The sequence below is a fragment of the Chionomys nivalis genome, chromosome 6 (assembly GCF_950005125.1).
Source record: "Chionomys nivalis chromosome 6, mChiNiv1.1, whole genome shotgun sequence".
In the NCBI taxonomy this organism is placed as follows: Eukaryota; Metazoa; Chordata; class Mammalia; order Rodentia; family Cricetidae; genus Chionomys; species Chionomys nivalis.
In genome coordinates, this window is record NC_080091.1 from 85,171,289 (window position 1) to 85,194,145 (window position 22,857).

The 22,857-nt window shown below is 38.9% G+C and overlaps 1 protein-coding gene across 1 annotated transcript in view; it reads right to left on the minus strand.

Moving 5' to 3' along the window:
• Positions 1–6,830: 6,830 nt before the first annotated feature.
• Positions 6,831–22,857, minus strand: part of LOC130876365 (transmembrane protease serine 11E) — an 82,675-nt gene continuing 66,648 nt past the window's right edge. The window contains exons 4-11 of the mRNA XM_057772881.1: positions 22,336–22,457; positions 20,251–20,318; positions 18,452–18,615; positions 15,805–15,843; positions 14,093–14,273; positions 12,725–12,984; positions 10,440–10,582; positions 6,831–6,992 (exon numbers count right to left, since the gene is read on the minus strand). Coding sequence (XP_057628864.1) covers positions 6,831–6,992; positions 10,440–10,582; positions 12,725–12,984; positions 14,093–14,273; positions 15,805–15,843; positions 18,452–18,615; positions 20,251–20,318; positions 22,336–22,457 — 1,139 coding nt within the window. The remainder of the gene's footprint in view (positions 6,993–10,439; positions 10,583–12,724; positions 12,985–14,092; positions 14,274–15,804; positions 15,844–18,451; positions 18,616–20,250; positions 20,319–22,335; positions 22,458–22,857) is intronic.

The following is a 22,857-nucleotide window of genomic DNA, read 5'->3' on the forward strand; positions in this document are numbered from 1 at the left end:
GAGTACCAGCTTGGGTTCTCTATGTTTACAACTGAAGAATATACTGTCTTCAGCAATAGGGTCTTCACAATAGGATCTTACCATCAAGTTCTGGGGGGTAATTAAAAGCAATAGCAACAGCCTATAGTGTTTGAGGTCCTGGGGTATGCTATAGACAAATAATTCCAAAAAGGTAATTCTTTTCAGCTACTAGGGTTTTTATTTGATAGCATGTGGTAGAGATATTCCCCCCATTATAAAATAACTCCCTATGGCATGTTTTTAGATCATGTTTACAGTACTACTCATGATTTTCCTCTTGTGGAAAAGCCTCAAATATAGTGAAGAGAGCAATTGGCTACATCATTAACTTTACATAATAATGATGCCAGTATTGCTTCATAATCATGTCAGGATGTGTGTGCCTGGTAATGTGGCATGTGGGACCCACTGATGCCTTTTCTTCTCAGCTGCCCACATAACACCATCTAATACTATGAAAGTTAGCTAGCAAAGAAAATTCCTCATCAATTCAGGACTGATTTTTCTATGTCCTTCAACTAAAGTGGCTGAATTAGGATTAAAAATTCAAGTCCTAGTTTTGAAGGGGGTATTTGATTAAATTAAGGACATTAACTGATAAAGAATGGAATACTGCAACTTGAGATAGAGATTTCTCTTACATAGAAATGAAAACATCCTAAGAGGGATGGGTCGGTCTCCCTGGGAAGAGGAAATAGATGAGATGTTCTGGGTAAACTGGGGGTAGGGGAGTAAAGGGGAGAAAGAGGAGGGGATTGGGACATGGGAACCTGAGGGATCAGGATGGTTGAGTTGGGGACAAGACAGAGGGGAAAGTAATAAAAGAGAAGTCTAGGTAGAGGGGGCCAATATGAGGCTAGGGAGAAACCTTGTGCCAGAGAAACCTCCAGGAATCCACAAGGATGACCCCAGCTAAGACTCCTAGCAATAGTGGGGAGGGTGTCTAAACTGGCCTTCCCCGGTAATCAGATTGGTGGCTATCCGAATTGTCATCATAAAACCGTCTTCCAACACCTGATGGGAGCAGCCACAGAGAACCATAGCCAAGCACTGGGCCAAATTCCAGGAGTCCACTTGAAGAGAGGTTGGACAGAGTGTGTGTGAGGAGGTCAAAATCATGACAGGAAACCCACAGAAACAGCTAACCTGAGCTTGTGGGAGTTCATGGACTCTGGACGGACAGCTAGGGAGCTGGTATGAAATTGACCTAGGCCCTCTGCGTCTGGGTGACAGTTGTGTAGCTTGGTCTTTGGTGGGGAGGGGTCTAGCAGTGGAACCAGAGCCTACCTGTCTCTGAAGCATGAATTGCCACTTTGAAACCTACTCCTATGATGGGATTCCTTGTTCAGCTTTGATGCAGGACAAAAAGCTTGGTCCTGCCTCAACTTGATAATGCCATGCTTTGTTGATTCCCAATGGACGCTTTACCCCATCTGAATGGAGACAGAGGAGGAGTGAATGCAGGAGGGATAGAAGGGAGGGAGAAACTAATGAGGGAAAAGAAGGTAGGGGCCACCTAGGGCATATTAGTGTCTGAGGGCTGAGGCCCTATAGCAGTCATACTCATTCGAGTGGCCTGTACTGCCACCTGGGGTCATGTTGTCATCCAAACATGGGCTGTGGCCAAGAGTCTGTTGCCCTGCTGCATCTTTGGTCTGTGTTGATGTCTGTGGCTCTTGTAACTACCAAAAGCAGTGATAGGATTGCACAGAGTTGACCCCTCGTTGGCATCAGCACTGGGAAGAACAGGCCCCGCCCCTCATCAGCTGCAGCACTCAGGAGAGTGGGCCCTGTACCTCACCTGGAAAAAACAGTAGAGCTGGCCCTGGTGGTGTGGGTGCAGGTGAACTAGACCTGAGGGTATGGGAGCAGAACTGGCCTCACGCCTTGCTGTCTGCTGCCTTGGGTCAGCTAGCTGGAGTAGTGCTGGAGAGCTTGCCAGGGTAGTGACAATGAGAGAATACTGGTGGGCTGACCCACCCACCTACCACCCAGACTCAGAACTAGGCCTGAAAATTAGCCCACCCCAACATCCACCACATCTATGAACATCTGGAGCACATGAAGGAACCAGACCTGCAAATCCGAAACTACAGGATCTCCATGACACAAGGCAACAACAGGGTATCCAAGAGGAATCCCAGTGAGGGCCCAGGATCAATAGCGTAGCAGAAGACAGAGGCCTTGAACCAGACATTGCAATGAATACTTACGAGTAAAGATGTGCAGACTAAAGGGTGTATGGTGTGACTCACTGGGCCACACTACAGCTTCCATACCAAGATTTTTGTTGTTGTTATGTTTTCTTTCCTTTCATTCTGGTTTTACTTCTAAATTTGGTTTGGTTTGGGGAGGAGGTTGCAAGGGCAGAAGATGGAAGGGATGGGAGATGAGTGGGATCAGGATACATGATGTGAAATCCACAAAGAATCGATTTTAAGAGTTAAAAATGAAACTGTGTGAATAAGTATTCTTTTCCTTACAGACGAGTTATTTAGGCTCAAATTAAATAACTGGCTTCAGTTGTATAGTTAGTATAAACTTTATGATCAGTTTTAAAAATCCAAATGTAAATACAGGCACGCGTTGTTTGCTGATGGGATGCATTCTGAGATAAGGATTATCAGACTGTATCGTCAAAATCAATGAGCATCACATCACCTGTGCAAAACTAGACAAGAGAGGTCAATTTTTCAACCTAAGGTATGCAGTGCTGATGGTGGCATAACATGACACAAGGTTCCACAGTAAACTTTTTTAATGTAGAAGTACATCCTTAATTAACCACAAAATTACAGACTAGTAAATACATGAACTATTATTATGGTCATTCATTATGATTATTAAGTGCTAGCTCATACTTTCATATGACACAGTGTAGTGTTCACACCTGGGTAACTACAAATGTGCCCAGAGTGCGGTGCACTGCAGCATTATGATGGTTACAACAGCAGAATGAGAGAGAAACTTCTTAGCACTATTATAATCTCATGGGAGCACCATCCTATACATGGTGTGTCACGAATGAAAACATTGCTATGTGGCACATGACCGCATAATAAAGCCCTGTTTTCTGCATGACGAAATAAATAGAAGAGCCATTAAAAACACATATTGAAAGAGTATTTCATAGAGTAAACTTGACGATAGTATGGGATAAAAGATATGGAAGACAAATGCCTTTTCTATATAATTAATAAATATTGCAAGCACCACTCCTTAACCTCCTCAATTATGGTTAACACTGATACACTGATATCCTGAAGAACAGTAAAACCAACCTCAAAAAAAAAAAAAAACCAACCTCATATTATTTTTCAATAGGAGAGAGTTGAAGGGGAGGGGAGAGGCAGGGAGGAGAACAGAGAAAAATGTATAGCGCAATAAAATCAATTTTTTTAAAAAAGTTACTATTTTAAGAACTGTACTGACCACCTCATATAACATTTGAATGACTGTTATATTCTTGTTGTGACACAAATCTCTCCCTTTGTATAAGGAAAAGCTACATATATTTATCTAAGGAACATAACACTATCATAAAACTTAAACCTCTAAAATTTATCTTTAATTTAAATCTTTAAAAGTTAGTTTATAGAGATAGATTTTCAAATCATACAACATTAACTTTTAGTTTGGAAACCAAACTCCAGAAATCTGCAAAATACTAATAGATGACTTAAATTAACATGAATTCAACTATAAATGTTTTCAAACATAAACTTTATTTTGTGGTTTTTGAGACCAAGCTACAGAATTTTGACTTTTGCTTTGGCTGTGTCTTGAAGACACAAGTGTTTTTTATATTCAGATGGCATTCCCACAGCTGTAGGGTGCCACCTAGAGGCTCAAACCAAAAGTATATTTTGGCAAACTGCTTTAAAAAGATCTTTAATTTTATTTTTTAGTTATGTCTTCCTTTTCCTTCCTCTAAGCCCTTCTATTTATACTTTCTTGCTTTCTTTTAAAATTCATTGTCTTTTATCAACAATTTTTGTTATATATATATATATATATATATATATAGAGAGAGAGAGAGAGAGAGGTATTTCTGCATACATACGTGCAATCTGCTTATCTGCTTAGCCTGTATAATACTACTCTTCTGTGTGTTTTAATGACCGACCATTTGATTATTAGATAACCAATTGGCACTCTCTTCTCTAAGGCCTGTTTCTCCTGCTCTCTCTATGTGTGTATGTCTGTGTTGGTGATGAGGGAAGATGCCCATGGATTCCAGAGGTGTTGGATGCCCTGGCAGCTATTGAGAGCTGTCCAGTATGAGTGCTGGGAACCAACTGTCTGTCCTCTGGAAGAACAGTATGAGTCCTTAACCTCTGAGCATCTCTCCAGCCACATGCATCTCTTTTTAAAATTTTTTTTTATTGTTTTATGTATAATACCATTCAAAATTTCTACTTTCTCCCCTCCTCCCATTTCTCTCCTACTCCCCCACTCCCTCCTCCTCCAGTCCTAAGAGAGGACAGGGGTACCCTGCTCTGTGGGAAGTCCAAGGCCCTCCCCCCTCCATCCGGGCTTAGGAAGGTATGCATCCAAATAGACTCGGATCCCAAAAAGCCAGTACATGCAGTAGAGACAAATCCCAGTGCCATTATCATTGGCTTCTCACTCGGCCCCAGTTGTCAGTCACTTTCAGAGGGTCTACCTGCATCTCTTTTTAACAGGTCTTTGAAACCAATCTAACTTTAATAGTCTTAAATAGCTCTAAAGTTCAACATTTTCTCATCTTTCCACACAAAAGTGTATTAAATAGAACAACAATAATTCAGAATATTAAACATTGACAATTCGGCCGGGCGGTGGTGGCACACGCCTTTAATCCCAGCGCTTGGGAGGCAGAGGCAGGCGGATGGATCTCTGTGAGTTCGAGACCAGCCTGGTCTACAAGAGCTAGTCCCAGGACAGGCTCCAAAACCACAGAGAAACCTTGTCTCGAAAAACCAAAAAAAAAAAAAAAAAAAAAATTGACAATTCATGTCAGTTTTCATTTCTTATTTTAGACAAGTAACTAAACTGAGCCATAGCGGCACACGCCTTTAATCCCAGCACTCGGGAGGCAGAGACTGATGGATCTCTGTGAGTTCAAGGCAAGCCTGGTCTTCAAGAGCTAGTTCCAGGACAGGCTTCAAAACTACAGAGAAACCCTGTCTCAAAAAACAAACAAAAAACAAAAACAAACAAACAAAAGAATAGATACCTAAATTTTATCAGTTGATAATTTGCATATTACTTGAGTTAATAGAAGTCAGCATTTTTCGTGGTAACATTGGATTTTTTACAATGGCTATCCTATGGCACTATGTGATCTGTTCTACTATTTATAGTCTGTATAGAATGAGGCGATGGTTCCTGAATGCTTTGGTAAAACCTTACCATGAACACGTCATAGACCATGGCATCAGTCCTAATTTCATTATGGTCTGTATCATTTGGATCTAGAATATCTAATGGCTCAGTAACAATTCATCAAACTGAAATCACAAAGGAGGCCAACATCTGGCTTCTTCTCTTCAGTCTTGTGTTGAAGCAGGCACTAACTTAGCACAATGTAGGGGCAGCTTCCAGGAGGAGTGGCATCTCAGCACCACGGATGTTACAAGCCCACTTTTCATGCCCAGGCTGAAACTGACAGCAGAGGAAGCGCATCTGCCATCATCTCAAAGTGGAAAACAGTTCTTAGCTGCAATCATACGGCCACTATTACACAGCAGTATCTGAACCTGAATATTGGAAAGGGTTAGGGATAATCCCACCACAGTTGTTAGTTTAGACTGAGACTTTTTAGTTCTACTCAACCATATGACTATTTTACCACATAAGGTATGCCTTATTATTTTGAAATAAACTTACCATTTACCTTCAACCCTTTAAAGAATTTTCAGTAGATTTATTAGTAAGAGTCTACACATCCTTCATTCCTTCATTAATTTTCATGCTATAATGTCAAACAATTGATTTATTTATTTCATTGCTGATTGTATATAGACGGCCTCTGCATGTCAACTGCAAATGAATATTGTTTTCTTTGGTTTGTTCATAGCAAGCACATTACAAAGAGTTTGTATGATTATTGTAGTCACAGGAAACAATCATTCTCATGTTGCTCTTGCTAGGTATTTAGGAAGAAAATTAAACTATACATTAGTTTCTCTGTTTCATCTTCTTCTCCAACATGGAATTTTGAGCAGTCTGTTGCTACAACTGCTTGCTGGTCTTTCACTATAAATGTGATCATGTCCCACATTCTATTTTAAAAATCCTGGTCTTTCACTATGAATGTGATCATGTCCCACATTCTATTTTAAAAATCCCTAATATTTTTCTGTACATTAAAAATGTATTTTTTTTTCTTTTTCCACGTTATTTCCTTCCTTATCTTGCAGTTGAAAAGTAGAAATTTCCTGATATGAGAGAAGCTGGTGAAATTAAGTAAGGGTCACTTCAAGTTGTATATATGCCTGAGCACTTTTCAGAGGAAATCAAAATTTTGGCAACAGAAAACTTGTAGAAAATAAATGAGTGCAGGTTGGCAGAGTCCATCTGGCAGCAGCAAGATGCTTGTGTGAGGACAGAGGTGGGAAGGAAACACACACTTCAGATTTTCAGTGTGACAGTTCACGTCCTCCTGACCATAAAGCTGGAGGGGAAATAGACGCTTCAGATTGTTCAGTGTGATGATGGTTCAGGACCTCCTGGTTGTAAGCTGCTTCTGCATTTGTGTGACTCTAAGAACGGCCTACAGAACTTCTATCTAAGAACATCCATCTCATCCCACTGGGTCTTCTGCTTTAGATACCAGTGTTGGAAGCAATCCAGTCCCGGAAAGCAGTCACTCTAGTATAAACACCAGGCTTATTGGGTTGGCCACATTCATCTCCCCAGCTCACTATTCCAGCAAGGTACCAGATATCTCTAGCATCTGGAGCAACCAGTGGTCCTCCAGAGTCACCCTAAGGAAAAAGGATAAACTGCTTATTTCAGATCACAAAGGCAGAATTTGTTATTGACCCAAGATAAACTATAACAAACATGGTGGTTTTCAAGTCCTCAGTGTTGTGGAATATTAGTTTAAGATATGTTACATCTGTTTATGTTATGCAATATTTCCTTAATGATGAAAAGATGTGTTGCATTTTTTTTAAAGTTGTGTTTGTTTAACTCTGTAAAGCTGTTAATTTGCGTGTCTAAAACACCTGACTGGTTAAAACACCTAAAACAGCTATTGACTGAATGGCCAATAGCTAGGCAGAAGAATAGGAGGGGTGCCAGGCAGAGAGAATAAAAAGAAGAAATCCAAAAAAAAAAAAAAAAAAGGAAAAGAGGAAAAAAGGAAAAGAGGACTGAGAAAAGGATAAGGAGGGGATTGCCAGCCACAAAGCCACACAGCCAGCCATGGAGTAAGTGGAGTAAGAAGGAAAGATATAGAGAGAATAAACATAGTTAAAGAGAAACAGGATTATTTAAGCTAGAAAAGCTCTCTAGAAATAAGTCAGGCTAAGGCTGGGTATTCATAAGTGAGAATAAGTCTCTGTGTATTTACTTGGGAGCTGGCTGGTGGGTTCCCAAAAAGGAAAAACAAAACTACACCTCAGAGTGTTGAAATACAGAGCCGCGCAGCTACCCACAGAAAGGCATTCTGCTGCCAGGAGAGCTGATTTGGCCCCAAGTTTCCAAACACAAACAGAAAGTTTGTTTAGTGGAAGAGCTAGTTCTGTGGACTTAGCTGATGCATCTGACCAGATCACTCCTTCTTCAGGCCACCTTCTTGTTAATATGGCCTAACTCACCAGAAAGTCCTGGATAGTCTATTGCTGATAAGAAGCACAGACATGAGCTTTGGAAATCCACAGAGACCTTAACATTTGAGGCTGGAGAAATGGTTCAGCTACTAAAAGAGTGTATTGCTCTTCAGAGGACTCAAGTTTGGTTTCTGTTACTCGCAACAACCTGATCACAAATGCCCATAACTCCAGCTCCAGGGAGATCCAACCCTTCTGGCCTCCACAGGCAGCTACACTCACCTGCACAGACAGACAGACACACATATACACAGAATAAAAATAATAAAAATAAGTTTTTAAAAATAGCTTTCACAGTCTTACTGAGTCTGAGATGGAAATTAAATCTAACTAGGAGACTAACAGCCTAAACTAACAGTTTGAATGGAAATGACTTTGAAGTCTGTGGACATTTGAGATTAAATTTCGGCAAGAGTTTAATTTGGAAGATGTGTCTTTGGGGAAGTCATTAAAGCAATGACAGCTAATTTTTTAAGATGGTTTGTTTGAACAGGTATTTACATTATTTTGTATTTTACCACAAGGCTTGTGGTCTACCAGCAAGGTGTAAACTCAGAGATGTCTGTAATTCAAACTAGGGTAGCATTCAGGTATCCTATCTTAAATTTGCCTAAAGCAAACAATCAACTACAGATTCTAGAAATAAAACAAAACTGTGAAATGTAAGGTGAAGAAAGCAAGTAGACTAACTCCAGGCCCGAGGAGTAGTACAGCAGCAAATTGCATTTCATGCTCTGATTGTTTGAAGCTGGAAAAGCCACCAAGTTGCCAACCTCTGAACAGGTGCAATTAAAAATTTAAGTTTAAAGATCTCAAGAAAATAAAAAAACAAAACTCTTTTTTTTTCCAGGCTAACAGATAGTTCAGCAAGCACTTCTGCTCTTGCAGAGGACCTGGATATAAGCAACTAAATGCTTGTTCACAGTCATTCATAACTCTGGTAATATCTCAGTGTTTCAGGTGAATGATTGATAAATAAGTAAAGAAGTAAAGAAAATTTCAGCAAAAAATGCCTAGACACAAATGACAATAAAATGCAAACCGTAGAACTTAGTAATCCAATAACCAAAATTTAAAACACAATTCATTGGAAGAGCTTTGTGGAAGAAGGACAGCAAGGAAATAGGGACTAGAATCAGAATCAAAGAATTCACCTAAGCAAATAACAGAGAAAAGTAAAGTGGAAACAACAATGAAGACCAACTCATGAACCTCTGAGACTATAATCAGCAATGTAACATTAAAATCCCAGATGAAAGGGAAGGGAAAAGTTACTCAAAAAGGAATGAGAAGAAATCACAGCTGAAAATTCCCAGGCTAGCAAAGGACATAAACCTGTAGATTGAGAAGAACTGAGCAAACTTCAAGATGAATAAAGCCAAGGAAATACATGCTAAGACAGAAAATCAAACTTCTGTAAAGACAAAAGAAAATCATTGACGACAAGAGAGACATCATAGTCATGTACAGCAAATCTGCTTGCTGTAGATTCTGTTCATCTCTCAAGGGGGCCATGATTCAAGGGTCCAAAGAGAATTATCAGTCTCAAACTCTATATCTGGCAAAATTATCCTGCAGATATGATGGGAAAATAAAGGGTCTGACAGATAATAATAATAATAATACTGTCATCAATAGACCTCCATAAAAAATATGGTTACAGTAAGTTCCTAAAACAGAAAGGGAATCTTAGGAAGGAAAGAGACACGAAAATCTTTGAGTAAACAGATTTTTCTTCTCTACTTGAATACCTAACTTATGCTTAGAAATGAGGGACAACAGGAGAAGAAATTTAAATGTTTATACTTATCAATATTTAATAAAAACGAATGGTAGAGATTTTTAAAAAGTATGTTTTCTATTCTATACCCCATTGAAATGAATAAAATGTCAATAGCAGTAAACTGTAGTAAGGTATATATCACATAAACATATTTACACAAACAAGCTGGAGTAATTATGATTGCTTTTCTATAAATAAATAGTTGTGTGATCTTTCTTAACATTCTGAAAATAATAGGATTATAGAGATAGATAAAAATAGCAGTTTTGTGATATTAGAGACTGCAGGAAAGGGCAAGAGCTTATTACCCAATATAGATCTTTAGAGTAATGGAATAGACTCCATCTTGACTGCAATGACAATTCCGTAAGTCTATCTTAGGCAACAAAATATCATATACCTAGACACATATTTTTGTACCACTGTCTGTTCTCCAGATTTTATATAACTTTATCTATCTACAGTTTTATTATAGTCATGTGACTGTAAGCACTGAAGGAAACTGGGTAATGAGTACACTGGAGGCACGAAGGCTCAGAGGATAAAAGCATTCATCAGCATGCAGTCCTGAAGCATGCATATGGAAGGAAAAAACCTGTCCCTTATAGTTGTCCTCTGCCCTCCATATGTACATTGTGCTACATGCATTCCCACACACCATACACACACAAAATAAAATACCGTGTAGCACAACCTGTTTGAGAGGGAACATATGACCTTCTGTGAAATCTATGCAGCTCCCTGTGGATCCATAGTTACTTCAAAATGGAAGGTGCACAAATCACCGTCCAGTACACTAGTAGGCAAGTCCATACCTGGCATGCATCTTTCTCTCCTTTTAAGAAGCCAGCACACAACATCCTAGGCGTGATGGCACCATTGTAAGATTGAGGTTGATTGCAGGTTTGGGTATCTATGTAATCCACCTGAACTTGCCGAAGGTGATTCTGTGAAAATCCTGAGAAAGGACAGTCATCTTTATAAATAGGACTATTTTGTAAACCTGAAAAAAAAACTCTGCTCTAATTATTAAATAAGATGGCAATATGCAAGTGGGGTGAGTTGTGTTAAGAACAGTAATACTTTAAGGAACTCCTTCTGCCTAGTTTAGATGAAATTTTCAGCGCCAAAGAAAATGCTTTAAGTTGTTGAAACACCATAAGATTTTGGTTGAGGAGAAGAACTATATAATTTCTTAATCTTCACAATTAGGTATATCAACAATCCCTATATTCTCACAGGGCTAACTGTCTAGTAGGAAATTCAGTAGCAAAATCCTAGTGTGGTATCACATGCCTGAAACCCCAGTGCTGGGGAGGCAGGGATGGGCAGAATCCGCCAGTATAGTTGAAACAGCTAGCTCTAGGTTCAGTAAGACATCCTATCAAAAACACAAGTGACAGCTCATGCTGGCAAGAATGTGGAGCAAGTGGAACATTGTCTACATTGCTGGTAGTAGTGCAAACTTGTATAGCTACTACGGAAATCAAAATAGTAGTTGGTTCCTCAGAAAACAAGGATCAATATACCTCAAGATCTAGCTGTTGTGGAGTATTAGTCTAAGATGAGTTGCTTTTGTTTATGCTGTGGTATATTTGTTTAATAATGCAAAGATGTATTGCATTCGTTTAATTCTATAAAGCTTTGTTACTTTTCCTGCCTAAAACATTTGATTGGTCTAATAAGCAGCTGAACATCCAATAGGTAGGCAGGAGTAATGAGAGTTACAGAGCCTGAACTCACCATCTTCTATACTCAGGCAAGACTTCCAGCAGTGGGACTAGGACATCGACCCATCAACAAAAACCCTCACAGTACAATGTGTCCTGCAAGATGTGCAGGGGTAATAGTGGCACAGAACCTGGGGAAGTGGCCAACCAATGACTGTTTGAACTTGAGGCCCATGCCACAAGAGGAAACCCACACTACCATTGGCTGAATGGCCAGGAACAAGAGGCTGGACAACTCAGAGATCAAGAATAGAACCAAACACAACTGACAAAGAAAAGTCAATGAAATAATTCCTAATAATAGTCTGCTATACTCATGGATTGGCACCTACCCCAATTTTCATCAAACAGGCATCATCCAGCAACTGATGGGAGTGGATGCAGAGACCCACAGCCAAACACTAGGAGGAGCTCAGAGACCCTGCATAAGAGGGGAAGGAAGGATTGTAGGAGCCAGAGTAGTCGAGGACACCATGAGAACACAATGCACAGAATCAACTGAGCGGGGCTCATAGGCGCTCACAGAGACTGAAGTGACAATCAGGGAGTCTTCTGCATATATGTTATGGTTGCATAGTGTGGTGTTCTTGCGGGACTCCCAACAGTGGGAGCGGGGCTGTCTCTGGCTCTCTTAGCTGCTCTTCGGAACCCTTTCCCTCCAACTGTCACCTCATCCAGCCTTTGTATGAGGACTTGCGTCTATTGTGCCTAGTCCTAATGCAATTTGTAATTTCATGTTCAGTTTCTATTCAGTTTCTATCCCTGAGAAATCTTGGGTTTTTGTTTTGTTTTGTTTTGTTTTGTTTTTGTTGTTGTTGTTGTTGTTTTGTTTTTTTGAGGAAAATGGAGAAGTGAATCTGGGGGAGAGGCAAGGTAGGTGGGGGCAGGATGGTGAAGCGAGGGGAAACCCGTCAGGATGTAATGTACAAGAGAAGAATTTTTTAAAAAGACATGTTGTCACTAAATAAATAAGGTGGATAAAGAAGGATGGGTAAAACATTCTGATATCATCCTCTGACCTATACACACACTCACATCAGAGAACACACCAAGCGTACAAACATACGACCCCCTCCACACAGACACACACCTTGCAGGTACATACACTCATTAAAGAAAAAGGAATTCATTCAGTGTCCAGAAGGCACATTTGCTCCATTCCATAACTTACAGCACCTTCACAGTAACAGTAGTAAATAGAAGCTGAAGGTCAGAAAGAATGCATGCATCTTCTAAGTGACTTAAAGCCTGCTTTTGCCTGAATCCAGTGAACAATGAACACCCTTTGTCATAACTCTCATTTTTGTAAATGCCTTGCAACTCCAAATTAGGTCACTATGACTTGATTTGTTTTCCCTCCAGATGCTCACCATCATCTTGTATTGCTCCAAATCCTGTCACAAACATCTGCTGACCAGGCTGGAACTCATAGTTTGCATCCGGGAGACAAACCTTGTGCACTGCATTTGTGCAGGGGACCGGCCTAGAAAGCTCAGCGAGCGCAATGTCATAGTCATGAGATGGGTATTTGTATTTTTCATGGACGATTATCCTCCGCAGGCCAGTCCTCAGTTTTGGAGGTTGTATTGTTGCCCCAAAGGAAGCAGTCCAACTCGACGGATCCTTGTACCTACCGAAAAATAGTAACAATAATAAATTCTAGCTTACCTTGATATCAGTGTAATACTTTGTAAGGAATTTTTGATCTACAGGTATCAGTATAAAATTTTATTTTTTTAAGTTATAGTTTATATTAAAAGGAATAAACGCTGTCCCATCACAAAACTGAGCTCTGGGTTCAAGTCAGGTGCAAGAGGCACAAGAGTGTTTTTCCTAGGTTAGATGTCACACCAAGCATCATGGTACCCAGTGCAGATCCAGATGCCCTTGCTGTAAGTGGCTACAAGCAACACATGAAAGGAAATGCGTTCTACATGCCCGACATCCTCTTGCTGCAAGGATATATGTTCTGAGATCCTCAGAGATTACGTATAACTTTAAAAAGCATTACTACTGTGGGTATTGTCAATATTTTGATGTAATTTTGAAAAGTCAACATTCCTTCTAAAATAAATTAACTATTTAATTACAAAAATTTGGGGGTTTGTTTTTTTGTTGTTGTTGTTTTGGGTTATTTTTGTTGCTTTTGTTTGTTTGTTTGTTTTTGAGACAGGATTTCTCTGTGTATCTTTGATTGTCCTGGAACTTACTCTAGACCAAACTGGCCTCAAACTCACAGAGATCAACCTGCCTCTGCCTCTCTGAGTGCTGGGATTAAAGTCATGTGCCTCCACAGCCCAGCTTCAATTATAAAATTTGCTACTTAAAACTTGTGTCACACTTCCTTATCTTTCTTCTTGGAACTTCGTCATAGGGATAAAAACTACCATCTGCCCAACTCTGGTACTTATTAAGATACTTAGTGACCATCAGTTCTTATCTTTGATAACCTGCTCAAAATTCAAATGTGGCTTAAAGGTCCTATGCTCTTTGACAAACTATCATAAATTTCTCAGTAAGTAACTACACCACAACAACGGCTGGCACCATTTTCATTTCCAGAGACTGTAAAATTTCCTACTAAGTATTCTGAGATTCCCACTGTTTTGTGATAAACAGTGTTGTTTTTGATTTGTGCCAGACCTACTTCTCTAAAGATTCATGACTTATTTCGTGAATATATAATGTAAAGCCCCATGTCCTTCTCTTCTGCTCCATCCTCTAAGCTCAGGACTTACGTTCGAAAGCAGTGAGCGGCACTCACGAGCCATGTGTTGTTGATCAAAGTTGCTCCACAGCGATGGAACCCATCGAGCTGCAGGCTACTTTGCCATGGCCATTCTCCCTCCTCTGCTTGTGTCCCGCCAATGATCCTGAGGCTAGTCTGTGCTGTCGATTTATTCCGCCGTGTCCCACAACCTGCAGAGTAGACAGGAAAAAGTAATTAGCAGTTGTTTAAGCATCCCAATATTCTTTTTCTGTGTGATCCAAGAGATCAAACATTTTCTCAAGTTTTTAACAATATGTAAATAATAACATTTTATTTAGTCAACTCCTATCCATTTTGTGAGATCTAAATCCTACATTATTTGTTTTGAAGTGACAATTTCTCTGCTTCCAAACTAAATTAATTGTAACTTCTTTCATGCTTCCTTCATGACAAGACGAATGATAGCATTTGCATATGTGTATACAAGTGGTTTTGTTGTTATTATTCTATCTTTGTTGTTGTTATTATTTATTTGTTCTTATTATTCCTCTGCATTGCTTACAATGGAGGTTTTTTTTTCTCAGCCTGGGTACCACAGATGCTTAGAGTCATAAAAGTTTTAGTTATGAGTGACTATCCCTGGTAGGGCTCCTGATTGAGACAGACTAGATGTCGGTAACATTCTCTTATATGATGGAGAGGCCAGAGTGGGGCATGATATCTTGTGCAATATCAAAGCCCTTGGGTGAAAACTGCTGTAGAATTATGTGGTCATGAATCAAGCACTTAGTAATATCAGAGTGTAAGCTGCTTTGGGCAGGCATATGTTACCCATTTTGCATTACTTGTGGCTAACACAGAACCAGCACATCCCAGGTCTCTAATCATTATTAATGGCAAGAATATATGTCAGTTAGAAAATCTGATTATATTTTGGTTCTAGGCTTAGCAAACTTTATAAACTAATCAACATTCCAATATTTTATTTTAATTTTTAATTACATTTATTTAATTAGTGTGTATGCATGCATTATCTACTATTGTGTGTGTTGGCCAGAGAGCCTGAAGCATTTGGTCTCCTGCTTCCTCCATGTGAGTCCTAGGGATTGAATTCAGGTTGTCAGGCTTAGCAGCAAGTACCTTTATCTGCCAAGCCATCTCACCATCCCTCCTTCCTTTAAAAAAAAAAAAAATGATGAGTGTCCTCTTACCAGTTGGGTAACTTTTAAATATATTCTTTGAGCTACAGTGACTAGTCTGATATGAGAGCATGAAGGACTAGGTCTAGAATCAAGACCTTTAAAATTTCATCATATTTTATTTCATCAAATATTCTACAAGTCCATGATTACTATTGTAAATGAGAAATACCAAGAATCAGGATAGTTTTATTTAGAGTAGTTTGACATTAAGTTTGTCTCTAGATGAAAAATAACAGCATGTGGCTCAATGTTATATGTTGAAAACTACGAATTTAACCACATGCAAAGAGAGTATTTTTGCTTCTTCTTTAACAGTTGTCCAACTCTCTTCTGTTCCCATGGACACAGGCACCTGTACATCCAATCTGAAGTTCTCCTGGTTTTGTTATTCCTTACCATATCTCAGAGCCAAAATAAAGAGCCATTAACTATATACAAACCATCCATCCTGTGTCTACATTATCAGCACAAAGCCTGTCCCGGAATGTTATCTTTCTGCAATCAGAGAATGCAGTCTTAATGAATACATTAAACTTACAATGGTTGAGAAAGTTGTCGGTTTCTGTCTTGTTGATTTCTGAAATACACACAAATGGAGAACAGGAAGGGGTGAGCATAACAGAATATTACTGTATGAGATTTTCAGCACTAGACAGCTGATAAATTTCTAAGACAGTATTCTTGGGTTACGTTATCACAGACTTGCCTCTTTTTTTAACTCAAAAATGAGAAGAGGCATGAACAATGAACCTGGAACTCTGGTGTAGAAAAGAAACATACAGATAATCTGTTTACAATGTAGATTACTGTTGCATTTCTCAATAATGCTGATTCATGAGTTTTGTGTTAAAACCAAAGAATGTGAGTTTTAAACCAGAAAATAGGATCCTGGGAGTAAATGGCCCCTCTTCGAAAAATATTAAATAAACTATAATATTGATTCCTTAAGTGCAATAATAGTTTTACTAGCCATCATTTCAGAATATTTTACTATGAAATAGCATAGTTCTTACATGCAGCACGATCCTCAGCTCCATGAGCACAATTAAAAATAATGTGTTCCTCCTCTCTAAATTTCCTTTCTGCTAGGGTTTTGGATATACAAGACCACCCACAACTTTCCTCTCAGTTCAGCTAGATCCTCACCTCAGCAACACTCAGCAGTCAGGACCTAATCATATGCAAACACTTGCTCAAGTAAAGGGTACAGAATAGCCTAAGCACTCACATTTCCTGACTTAAACGATTCTCTTTGAACTCATAGACAGGTGTTCTAAAGGAAAAATCATATTAATCTATTAGTTTTTCTTCTGGTACTTAATGCTTTTGAGATACTTAGGTTTGTATTACAGACATTCTTCTTTTTTAAATTTATTTATCTTTATTTCATTTGCATTTGTGTTTTGCCTCCATATATGTCTCTGTAATAGTGTCTGAGCCCCTGAAACTGGAGTTACAGGCAGCTGTGAGCTGCCATGTGGGTGCTGGGAATTGAACCTGGGTCCTCTGGAAGAGCAGTCAATGCTCTTAACCTCTGAGCCATCTCTTCAGCCCCAATATAGTCTTCCTTTTTACCTTCTTCACCATGCCATCATGGGGAAATGGGAGACATAAGGAAGATGGATTATTGAATCTCGGTTGCAATTCAGCTACTTTAATAATCTGGTTCATATCATCTATTCTTTACTCCAACTCCTTCCTAAAAGTGCAGGTTTTATCTGTTCCCATCCCAAGAATAGCTTTGTGCTTTGTTTTCATGTCATTCTGTTACTCCCCTGAAATCCTTAGTTATTTTGTCTTGTGACATGTGCTTTGAAAGGGAAGCCCAGTGTGCTATTCAAACACAGTATGAACAGAGAAAGTATATGGAATTTGTGTGTCTATGATGTCTCACCATGCCACTTGCAAGTATCAGTCATGATGCTCTGTGAAATCAGAATCCTGGTGAACACACAACACGTGGCAACATAGCAAGATAGCAAGACAAGCAGACAGTGTGTTCAACTCAGTGACAAGAATGGAGGGAGCAGTGGCGGCAAAGAAGGGCATGTTTGTGTCTGAACAAGAAATTTGTAGAACTCAGGAAGAAAGCAATGGCATTCTAATAAGCACAAATGTACATGACACCCTATCATATTTTGTGGCTCAATTTTTTGTGTCTATTAGCTCATTGTTTTAGCTGAAAATAATCATACTGAATGAAGGATAGGGAAATCTGTAGACCTTTTCTACCTAGTCTTTCTTTTCTTATTAATGAGCCAAAGACAGAAAGCTTTGAAAGGATGTGTCATATTAATAAGGGAACTAGAAAAACTCAGCTTAGCTTTGTGTAAAGTTCTCACTGTGCTGCAACAATAATGAAATACACTGTCCTTCCGCATCTAGAGCAGATTAGTGTAAGGATTCCTAAAGATGTCAAAACACCAGCCATATTCGGAAATGATTCAGTGTTTGCATGTAACACATATACATCTTGCTGAACACTTTAAATATCTCTAGATTACCTATAGCACCTGATAATATAAATTCGAGGCAGATAACTGTTGTTTAAAGAAGTAACAACAAAAAATGTGTATACTCAGTAACAATAATTTTTAATATTTTTGGTTTTGCAAAAATAATGTGCTTTTCTAACTCCATTGATATAGAGTTATGAACCAAGAGAGCAACTGCCCTTACAAGAACTATAAAATATTATTGCATAGTCATTTGTAGTCTCAGAAAATATAAACAAACAAAAATGTCTACTTCAATGTCTCTAATTACAGTTGTGAAACACACAAAAATGAATATATGTGAATTACAGTTGTTCACTGGAAATGATCTTAAGTAGCTATGAGAAAGTATATTAAAGCTTTCCCTGCATGATACTCTCAGAACATACGATGGCAGCAACAACAGCAGAAGAATATCCAATGCCACTTTTTCCATGGATAATTAGGTTCTGAATCCAACATACAAGGCACAATAAGGACACTTCTTGGGAGATAACAAAAGCCTGCATGGGAGGTTTATGTTTAGAAAACTTTCATAAATGAAAATGGTTCATTAATGCTGTTTAGTTCCAAAACAACTTACAAGTGTCAAAACCTCAGAAATTAAAGGAAAAAAGATTTTAACTGAATGTTTAAAGCTATTTTAAAATTATATTATGTAAGAGTAATAAGCACAGCACACCAACCTACTTTTAATTTCAACCGATTCAGGATCAACGTTGGGGGGTCCTGTAGCATATTTCAGCTTTTCATGCAGAACATGTTCAACTATTTGGTGCACAGTTTCAGGATCCTCAGTAGAGCGAATTCGAAAAATCAGCAGCATGTGAGCTGACACTCCATCATATTCTTTACTATTGTTCAAAAAAAAAAAACATAAATAAGGAAGGGAAGGAGAGAGGGGGGGAAGAAAAGAAAGAATTGAGGGAGGGAGCAAGTTTGTGAGTGGAATTATTATGAATGGTTCTTTGGTTTGCTTTTTTTATATATAACACTTCGTTTTCTTAAAAGTTAAACATTGAGCTCAGCTTCCTGTACTTCCATCAATCAGATTCGCCTTCTCTGCTCCTGTGTTCTACTAGTGTCTTAACTCATCGGTTCTCTGAGTGTTCATGCTTCCCCTAAACTTGTGCTTCTTCATGTTACAGCCCCAAAGGAAGAAAGAACAAGCAACAGGAGGATCACTAAGATGAAGCTGGCAAGCTGGAAAGGACTAGAGAGTTAAGCTGGTGGTGTTTAGTTATTTTATGAACTAAGGGGCCCAGGTGAAAGAGGCTTGTATGGCACCTCAGGTTTCTTAGTGGTGTGATTAATTCTTCTTGAGTTAAGGAATTCACCATGCAGCCTTTTGCCAGGTGTGAAGGAACAGGTAAATTGTTACAGAAATCAGGAAAACCACTCAAACTGGACATAGAAATAGATCCCAATAAGCATAAGACGCCATGTGGATGATGTGCCCTTTATGAAAATGGAAATTTATGACGTAGAGAGCCAAAAGCACACTATCTCAGGTATACAATTTTTAAGGATAAAGTCATCAAATTAATGCCTCAGAGATAATCAGCTAATCACAGACTGGGAATTAATTCAGAGTGGTATTTAAATAATACTATAAACAGTTCTCACCCCGTTTTTGAAGAATATGAATGATATGCGTTAGAATACATTATTTAAGATCCATAGTAGCATTTTATTTCAAATGTTGTGTTTTGCCAGGTAATTACACACCTATAATCTGAAGACTAAGGCAAAAAGATTGTAGTTCAAAGCAAACCTGTACTACAACACAAGACCTTGTCTCCAACACAAAAGAACAACAGTAGGAAATTATGTTCCGACCTTGCTACTTAGCAATAATCGATAAGAGTTTCAAAATCCCCTTAGGCAAATGTTTGGAGCATAAAAATGTAGAACAGAAGAAAACAGGCTAAATTAACTAGGATAGGAGGTGGGTAATACAAGACATGAAGACAAAGATCTCATTTGCCAGGGTATTGCTAGTTACTCACTTCCCAATTCTGATGATTAGTTCACACACACACACAACATACACACACACAATCATTGGTACTAATTATACCTGTCCTCAGCAGGCATCTTGCACATGTTAATTTTCAAATTACAAACTAAAGTACACTTTAGTCTATGGATTTCATAGAGAAGGTGAATAAATGCTTGTTAAATTGAATCACATCAAATCATTAGTATTTTTTTTTTTTTTTTTTTTTGGATTTTTCGAGACAGCGTTTCTCCATAGCTTTTGGTTCCTGTCCTGGAACTAGCTCTTGTAGTCCAGGCTGGCCTCGAACTCACAGAGATCCGCCTGCCTCTGCCTCCCGAGCGCTGGGATTAAAGGCATGAGCCACCACTGCCCAGCAAATCATTAGTATTTTAAAATATATTTATTACTGACCAAGTTAAAACTTTTAGCATTAAAAAATTGTTTCCACATTAAGTTAAATCCAGAATAACATCTTAGGTCTACATACGTGAACTTGATAATGTGGGCCTTGACAAGTTGTCCCCTCAGTGGAGATCTATAAAATGCATTTTTCACCTGTTTAAAGACATTTGAAACTCGTCAACAAAAGCATTTTTTTTTAAATTCTTCAAGTTAATCCAGTGCTCTGGAGCAAATTAAAATACAAGACAAAACAAGTAAGCAGACAAAACACAGACCATTCATAATGTACTGAACCTGAAGAATCCTCTCTGGCATCTTACCCAGTGTTGGGAGCTGAGCTCTGCGTTCAGAATGACAACCACATTGAGGCCAGTGCAGACCTATACCTTCTGCTCAGAAGGACATTAAAGACAGTTAATCTGCTGTTTCCTTGAAACAGTTCGCCCTCCACTTCCTGAGTTAAGAACTCTTACAGCAGATAGACAAGGACAATGGAACATTTATTTTAGTTTTTCAGATTTCTATCACTATGACAAAAATGCCTGAGTGAAACAAGTTAAAGGAGAAAGAAATTGTCTGGACTGGAAGTTTTGGAGAAGGGAGGGAGTAGTCTCCCTAAGTGAGAGCGGCTTGAGGAATGACTGTGTATCAGTGTTGTATAAGACCGTAACGAAGTGTGCTCTCATACTGGGTGCCCAGTTCGACCCTGGAAACACTCTGAGAAAGCCCCATGGATTGGAGCTCTGAACAAACACAGCTATGAAGTTTCTCTAGTAAGATGACAGTATTTTTATGAAGCTATTTCTTGCTGTAAATAGTTCAAATGAATTTAAAATTTAAAATTCAGGATTTGAGCAAGAAAAGCTTTCAGTTCCTTCTTGTTTTCACTGTATAAGTAGTCTCCAGACAGAGTGAGCACAGATGGGGGAATTGCAGAAAGAGTTAGCTTTTTTCTTCTCTTCATCTATTTCTTTGATTCCTGAATCTGTCCTCCGCTGATGTTACTGTGACCATCGTATGGAAATGTCCTTGTATTGGTGATTCAGTTGGAAGTTTTTACTTAAGGGTTTATTTTTATCAAGTAATTTCAAAATCATTGATTTGGAAACTACTAAATATCTATATTACTTTAAATTGAAATCCATTTGGATCTTAGAAAATTTACTTTGACAAATGGCAAAAACAAGCAAACAAACAAACAAACCCAAGAGATACAGTAGCATGTTGACTTTCTGAGCTCCGTTCCCTTTCTTTCTTTACATGTGTGCTAACACTATGGAGCAGATGTCTCACTCTGAAGTAAACAGGATCTAAGAGACTGCACAGCTTCTGTGAAAGGGTATCAGCTGCTCTAAGGTTTAGACATGGTTGGAACGCCTCTCAGGGCTTCATGCAACTGCAATTTAATCCCCATTGTAATGTAGTAAGAGAGTGAAAAACCAGTGTTTAAAGGTGGGGCATTTGGGAGGTGTGTCAGACTAGATAGGTTATTAGGGCAGAGCCCATGACTGAATCCTGGTGGCTCTGAAGAAGAGAGAGCAGAAGAGACTCACTACTCATGCGCTCTCTGTCTTTTGTCTAGTGTTGTGGTAAAGCCCCCTGCAGAATCTGCCAACAAGGGTAGGCCATCATCAGTGCAACTGTTGACCCAGCACTTTTCAACCCATGAACCAAAATAAACCTCCATTCACTAGAAAATAGACTATTGAAGTATTTCTCGGTACCAACAAAAACAGGCCAATGCAAGTTATTCCCATTCTGTCCCTATTCAGAATATTAAAACTAAAAGACCTGTATGCAAATTACATTAACCTAATACCTAAATTAACATACAAGGATATTTATCTGGAGTGAAAGGTGATCTGACACACATTGACATGCCACTGACTGACATCAGCTGGTAGGAGTTTCTCTTCAATTCTCTTTCTATCACATCATACGTAAATTATCTAACTAGCCAAGAAACTTCCAGATTGTTGTCTAGGTAATATAGTGATGGGAATTCATCACTCAAGCCTTTGTTCTTTTCTTCTCTGCTGCCGGTTTTCTGTTTTCTTAACTATTGAATCCTCCCCTGGATGAATACTAATGCCTTATATACACCAAATGGACGCATTTGATGTCTACAAGTAAAGCATAGTGTCATAAGCATGGAGAAGATGTCACTTACCATAGTTTCAATTCTCTGGCTCATTTCTGTGAAATTTTTAGAAGCCTCTTTTCCAAACTCAGCATATAGCTTATCACTTGTGAACGGCAATGTGCTGTAGTAATTGTAGGTCCTCCTTTGATCTACAAGGGAAGAGGCAAAACCCATCATAATCTTTATCAGATGTATAAAGCGTGATTATTACTCCACTTGGTGCTTACTTGAAACACTAAGACAAGAAGGAATGCTGACGGTCATCAGCTCCATCATCCTGTTCCAGGCTCCCGGGTGATCTCAGAATAAAGGGAGATACTTATCAGACTGTATCGTATAGACTGTAAAAGTTGTGAGAAACACCTGGTGCTCTAGAGGGCCAGCGAATACCGCATAGGAACTGTGAGTTAATTCCTCACGTTATCCATTCCCTGTTTAGCCCAAAGGATGTGCAGTCATGCCAGCTGAATGAGCACATCAGGTTGTGTTTAGAAGCTTCCAAGGGTTGAATTATTTTATATTAAAGAAGTAGCCGCTGCCCCCATACAT